The sequence below is a fragment of the Oncorhynchus gorbuscha genome, unplaced genomic scaffold (genome assembly GCF_021184085.1).
Source record: "Oncorhynchus gorbuscha isolate QuinsamMale2020 ecotype Even-year unplaced genomic scaffold, OgorEven_v1.0 Un_scaffold_587, whole genome shotgun sequence".
Lineage (NCBI taxonomy): Eukaryota > Metazoa > Chordata > Actinopteri > Salmoniformes > Salmonidae > Oncorhynchus > Oncorhynchus gorbuscha.
Genome location: NW_025745422.1, coordinates 506010 through 512494, shown reverse-complemented (window position 1 = coordinate 512494; position 6485 = coordinate 506010). Strand labels below are relative to the sequence as shown.

At 42.4% G+C, this 6485-nt stretch overlaps 2 protein-coding genes across 2 annotated transcripts; one reads left to right on the top strand and one right to left on the bottom strand.

The window, feature by feature from the left end:
- The first annotated feature begins 764 nt into the window (after positions 1 to 764).
- On the top strand, positions 765 to 2299 carry LOC124018909 (huntingtin-interacting protein K-like). Its single transcript, XM_046334237.1, has 4 exons — positions 765 to 1107; positions 1519 to 1574; positions 1664 to 1715; positions 1958 to 2299. Exons 1-4 carry the CDS (start codon positions 946 to 948, stop codon positions 2051 to 2053), a joined length of 366 nt encoding a protein of 121 aa, XP_046190193.1. The 5' UTR covers positions 765 to 945; the 3' UTR covers positions 2054 to 2299.
- LOC124018908 (microfibrillar-associated protein 1-like) lies at positions 2297 to 6485 on the bottom strand. The gene is made up of 8 exons (XM_046334236.1): positions 6285 to 6485; positions 5719 to 5935; positions 5257 to 5401; positions 4870 to 5063; positions 4243 to 4512; positions 3621 to 3780; positions 3203 to 3292; positions 2297 to 2821 (listed from the first exon to the last, which is right to left on the bottom strand). The coding sequence occupies exons 1-8, from the start codon at positions 6364 to 6366 to the stop codon at positions 2642 to 2644; spliced, it is 1338 nt and encodes a 445-aa protein (XP_046190192.1). The 5' UTR covers positions 6367 to 6485; the 3' UTR covers positions 2297 to 2641.

The following is a 6485-nucleotide window of genomic DNA, read 5'->3' as shown; positions in this document are numbered from 1 at the left end:
GACTAGTAACCGAAAGGTTGCAAGATTGAATGCCTGAGCTGACAGGGTAAAAATCTGTTGTTCTGCCCCTGAAGGCAGTTAATCCCACTGTTCCTAGGCTGTCATTGAAAATAAGAATTTGTTCTTAACTGACTTGCCTAGTAAAATAAAGACTAGAATGTCATCTCGCTGGCCAATCAGTGGTCTACGCTCATGAATATCTATAATGACCGGTATACACCATTACCTTGTTGTGGTACGCCCACACCATTCCAACACAGAAAAGCTGATTTTTAACATACTTAATTACCATTTTTGAGCAGGAAAACTATTTCATTCATATTGTAATTAATTATATGTCATATATGATAGAAATCTGGAAACACTGGACAGTTACTTTTAGCACTTACAAATCCGTAATTGCATGACATTTCTTATTTTCCAGGATGTAACATATCACCTTGCACACTTTTCAGGGACCAGTTTTGACTGGTGATGAGCGCTACTTTCAAAACTACTGGATGTATCACTATCTTGCATGGTAAATTAAATATTTGCCTGGCATGCTAGAATATGCATAATTTGTAGTAATATGAGCATAACTACTATAGCATAATTTAGGATAAAGATGTAGTTAATCTAATTGTATATGAAGTTAACAAAATACAAATTAAAACTGAATATCAATGTAAAATATTTAAATTTTTGCTTACAAATTGCTGATAATAAATAGCGTTTTTTTCTATTTTCGCTATCTGGGATCCTTGGGACGACCCTATAACCCCAACTCTTACATAACCCTAACCTTAACCTTTTTGTAACCTGCAATGAGGGTATGAAAGTCAGAAAGACTTGGTTAGCACTCACACTGGAAACCATGTGACATCGGTGCTTCTTAATTTGCCTTCCGATAGTTTTGTAAACGGATACCCACTCTCTTTTCGTTCCGGCTCTACAGGAGCAAACATGGCGGCAGAGGGAGATGTGGATTTGGACCTGGAAGCTGAGGAGAACTGCACTGGAAAACCAGCAGAAAAGCCTCGGAAACATGATAGTGGGGCTGCCGATTTGGAGAGAGTCACCGATTATGCCGAGGAGAAGGAAATATCGAGCTCCGATCTTGAAACGGTGAGGCTGGGCCAAGCACGCGGGGCGACGATGGGTGCCCACGTTAGCATGAAGGCTAGCTAGCGTATGCTAACAACGGGCCTAACCGGCGTACAGTGAAGAATGGAAACATATTTGCATAAACCATGTGTTGTGAAAATGTTACCCTAAACAACATACAAACGCGTCATTTCACGTTGGCACGTGCTGTTTAACCAAGTCAGCCCTGAACAGAACAGGCGCTGTACATCCCAGGACAGGGTAGAGCTTCTGTCTATTCAGCAAGCGTTAGCCTATGGCTGCTTGTATGTTTTTCTGCCTTGCATAATTTACTCTTCCAACCTGTTTTGGTAGTTCTAGTTACTGACTCGTCAGTGCTGTCATACCAATATGATCCCTTTGATTATCTGATGTCTGCATGTCCTGTTTCAGGCTATGTCAGTGATTGGAGACAGGAGATCAAGAGAACAGAAAGCTAAACAAGATAGGTGAGTCACTTTGTCAGATTTTCATTCAACAATCATTGATCTGGGAATTATTGAGCACATTAATGACTTGTCTGGGGTTATGATTTCAGGGAAAAGGAACTGGCTAAAGTCACTATCAAGAAAGAGGATGTAGAACTCATTGTAAGTATCCCCCCAGACATGTTTCTTGTTTAAGTGTCAGGGTCACAACCCTCATCTAAAGTTAATGGTCTTTTGCATCACAAAAGCATTAAATCAAATGAGTCCTCTGGAACTCTAGTCATCCATATTCTACTAGGGGGTGTTATTAGAAACTATGCTTCAAAGATATTCATAGACCGTCTGAAGTGTTCTACAACTACCCATTCTGATTCTAATGTCCTGCCTCAACTGTCTTTCCACAGATGGGTGAGATGGAGATTTCCCGGGGAGTGGCCGAGCGCAGTCTGAGAGAACACATGGGCAATGTGGTAGAGGCTCTGATTGACCTGTCAAACTGACCAGGAGAAACTGACCCTAGAGCAGCTTTATGCAGCAGCATTGGACACTGGACTGCTTCCTAGCCTGACTGTATTCATTGACTCCATTCCATAGCTCAAATCAGACATTTTGTCAACTGAAATAAAATATTGCATTTCTCTTTATGTATATTCAACAATACTTCAAAATGGATTACTTTTGCAAGCACCTGTTTTTGATTTATAATAAATGTGGAATGAAATAAAAACCAATGGATGAAAATGTTATGTTTTAATCACGTACGCTTTATATCCAAGTTAGAAATTAACAGATGTCAGATCAATGGCAAAACAAAATAGCTACACAACTTTGAAAATGTACAAAACTACATCAATATGCCTCCATGAAGCATCCACACATTATCAGGGCATAGCCCTAAACCCAGGGCCTTGCTCAAAGGGTTGGTGCATTCAGGATATTGCAGGTAAATGTATGGCCATAGAATATACTTCAGTGAATTGTAGTAACATTTCCATCTGAAACATTCTGAAACATTTCATCCCACTGAACACACCCCAAGCTTGTTAAACAGTCTGAATATACTGAAGTCTCTTCCCCTCAACTTAGATTCAGGTCTTCCTCTTTTGCACTGTTGGTCGGTCAAACACATCTCTCACTCCTGCAGCCTTCTGCTTAAAGAACTTGCTGTTCTGAGCGCTCTCCTGAGCCCAGGCTGAGTCAAACGATGTGGTGTCCTGATCCACCAGGTGGGTGTACTTAGTGCGTCCGGAACGACCAAAGTTCTTGACCTGGAATTAAATGGGGTTGTTAAAGATGATCTGTGGATGTTTATTTGCCAATTGTTGACATCACATTTTGGATTGATTGTTGCCTGTATGGCTCATAATTGTATAATTTATTGTCATGAAACCACACACATCCTTATTTTGAGGTAATGTCTGGATAATATCTGTCCATTTAGGAGAACATTGTCTCAAGAGCAGCTCCAGAACAAAAACATTCTGTATAGCCACTAAATGAAATAAATTAATTTACACAGGGGTTGCCAATACACTGGGTTCAAAAACAGTATGAATTTTCTGTTTACATTGATAGTGTACATGTATAATAAATAAACAGGGGAATACATGTGCTACAAAAATATGATGTTTGAAAGAAGTCCAGCTGACCTGCATGACTTTGGGGAGGATGGTTTTGTTGAAGTGGTCCTCCAGAGTGGGGGCACTGAAGTCTCTCTTGAACACATTCTCCTCTTCGTCCTGGAAACAGATCACAGCCAACATCAAAGACAAGACGAGCTAGTCGGACAAAATACGTTTACTAAGTTTCAATTATATGAATGAAAGATCATACATATTTTATATACCTGAATCACATCTCTGAATATTCTACAACAGTGCACACACTGCTTATAAGAATCACTCATACAACAATCTTAACACATGTAGTGGCTAACAAACATGGGACAGTTCACTCCTACACTTTCTCCTACAATTCTAACAATCCCTCATCAGCAACATCTGGTGGTGTGTTTCTTATAAGAATGCACTGTACGGAGTTCTCTGAACCCCCGTGTCTACAACTCACCATGAAGAAGGCTCCTCTGTGGTAGTACTTCTGGAGGAACTTATATTTGCCCTTAGAGGCCTTGTTTGTGATCTGTTTGCCATTATTCCGCAGCTCGGCCCTGCGCTCCTCCTCAGTGAGGCTGTGGAACCTCTCAATCTCAGACTTCTCTTTCTCCATTCTGGAAAATCCCGACAAGGCAAGTGGGTTACATGGACAGCAAAGGCCTGTGTCAACATAATTAACTCTGGACCAGTAATTATTAACATGGGTATAAACACTTCAAGTGTACAGATCATTCATACAGATAATCACGTAATATAAAAACAAAGACGCTAGCCTTTTTTACTTGGAGAGGGAACACCACCAGCTTTCAATGGTTAAGTGAATCAATGCCCTATGTGAAGTATTTCTGATGTCTACTTCCATTGTCATTCAAGACTGTCTTAATATGTTCCGCTCTTATGCATTTGCCTGTAAATGGTTTTGAATGGTTTAAAGTGCTGCACAATAGGACACACTGTAGCAAAATGTTTCAAAAATGAAAACGAGTGTTTCAAGATAATACTTGACCGTTTCAGATCTATATTCATTTTGTGCCTAGTGAACACCACGATTCATGTTTAAGTCTGACTGTACTCACGCTTCACGGGCCTCCCGGTCCCTCTTGATGCGCTTGAGCTCCCGGACCTTCCACGCCTCGTACTCCTCCTCCTCATTCTCCCCGTCCGTGTCCAGGGAGTCGAGAGCAGCCAGAGTGCGGCGGTTCTCCTCAAACTCCTTCTTGGCCTCCTCCTCCACGATCTTCAGGGTGTAGCGCCGCCGCTCCTCCACCTGCTTCTTGGCCTCCGCCTCCAGCTCCCGCTGTTTGAGCTCGTCCGCCTCGCGCTCCGCCACCGTTACTCGGTCCTTCCTGAGGAGATACACATCAAAATGTAATTCTCACTCGGGACACAAACGCTGCAACACAATCCATTTGTTGTGAACATACTCTGTTCATATGATAACAGGACAGCAGGTATACACAAACTGATGCATGCAGTAGAAAACAGCATAGCTGGTAACAGTTTTGTACTGGCTTTTAAATTAAAATGATTTCTCGTATAAGCCAAATGTATTTTCATCAGTCAATTTGGCCGTTTTGAATTGTCTAATCCCAAGCCCACGATCAAAGTTTCCCTTCGAAAAATAAAGTTATTACATTCTGAAATAAATTATATTAAGTCCTGATAATGGTTCAGGAGTAATCTTGGATGGCAGGACTCCTTACTTGCGGATGAAGACTGGTTTTAACCGCGGCTCGGCCTCATCTTCACTGTCCGTGTACTCCTCGTACTCTGACTCCGACTCCTCCTTCTCCGCGCCCGAATTCCCTTCTTCCTCCACCTCCATGATCTCCGGCATGTCCTCGTTCTTCCGCTCCTGCGCTCGCTGGCGCATCATCGCTCGCCGCCTCTCGATTTCCTACACACAAAACAAAGTCAATGTGTTACATAAAGGGTATCTTGTATACCATTCCATATTACACACCTGGGACCGTATTCACAAAGCATCTCAGAGTAGGAGTGCTGTTCTAAGATCAGTTTTGTCTTTAAAATCTTAATGAATAAAATGGGTGCCTGATCCAACTTTCCAAGAAGATCCTTGTGTCACTCACCTCATCATCCACTTCTTCCTCTTCCTCCTCCTCTTCGTCACTGCTCTCTTCGGGTGCTCTCTCTGGGTGCCAGGTTCCCTCGTCGGAGTCTTCACTGCTCTCTGCAACCACCTCCGGCTCTGCGATCTGTCTGTGTCTTGCCAACCTGAGAGAGAGAGAGAGAGAGAGAGAGAGAGAGAGAGAAACATTTACAATCATCACAGCACTCAACATCCAATAGGGCTAATAGTTAGGCCTAAATGGTTTAGAGATCAAAGCCCAATAAAAACCAGTCAGTCATTCATAGTATTCAAATTCCTGATAACCCACAATATGTGCAGAAAGGTTTTAACAACCCCTCACCCAACTATGGGTGTCTACTGACAAATACAGTTCAGCTCAATGAAGATGGGACTGGGAGCCATCACAACCAACACAGGATCCCACTAGTTTACAAGATGGATCAATGAGAATTATCTTCACCTCTCCTCCGCATCCTCAGAGACGCGGTTTAGCAGACGCTTGAGACGCGGGTCAGACACCACCTCTTCCTCCATTTCCATCTCAGGCTCGGCATCCTTAGCCTTTTTTATAAACTGGAAGTCCTCCTCCTCCTCGTCAGAGGAGTCCATGGGAGCATAGTCGGGACGTTTACCCGACACATAGCGCTTCACCTTCACCTTCTCCATCGAAATCTCACCTGGGGACGAAAGTAGGCGAGCAAACTGTCCATTATCATAGATATCTCTACTCACTCTGTTACATTTAGTGAGGTTAAGTTGTATATACTGTCGTTTTGGTTTTGTGATGGATTGAAACATGAGTAAGGGCATGAATTGTGAATTTTATATCTACTGTAGACGCAGACAAAAAGTTTGTCCGTACAATTAAAAAATGCAGCATGCAATTATATCGTGATATTAACTAGCTAAGTTATACAAAGTTGTGTACTTGGATGGCTAGATAGCTATCTATTGCTACCATGAAATCGGCTACCACCAAGTCCAGGATAGCTTGCCTTAGCCAACGTTAGCTACAGGAAAACTCACCTTTCTCATTTCGAATCGGCACAGCACCAGCCGTGGACTGGATCGGCGGTTGCTTCATGTTGAGGGCGTCCCGTCCAGACATGATTGCCCGATCAACAATATCAATATAGTAACAAAAATTAAATCGACTTCTAGATAGCAAAACAAACCCGTCGTTTATTTTCTCGACCACCACAGGAAATACTCTAACATTACCGGAAA

Coding starts and splice junctions, on each gene's coding strand:
- LOC124018908 (XM_046334236.1), bottom strand. CDS start 6,366: ATGTCTGGACGGGACGCCCTCAACATGAAGCAACCGCCGATCCAGTCC. Junction 5,402..5,718: donor TCTGAGGATGCGGAGGAGAG/GTGAAGATAATT, acceptor TCTCTCTCTCAG/GTTGGCAAGACACAGACAGA. Junction 3,781..4,242: donor GACCGGGAGGCCCGTGAAGC/GTGAGTACAGTC, acceptor GGGATTTTCCAG/AATGGAGAAAGAGAAGTCTG.
- LOC124018909 (XM_046334237.1), top strand. CDS start 946: ATGGCGGCAGAGGGAGATGTGGATTTGGACCTGGAAGCTGAGGAGAAC. Junction 1,108..1,518: donor CGAGCTCCGATCTTGAAACG/GTGAGGCTGGGC, acceptor GTCCTGTTTCAG/GCTATGTCAGTGATTGGAGA. Junction 1,716..1,957: donor AAGAGGATGTAGAACTCATT/GTAAGTATCCCC, acceptor GTCTTTCCACAG/ATGGGTGAGATGGAGATTTC.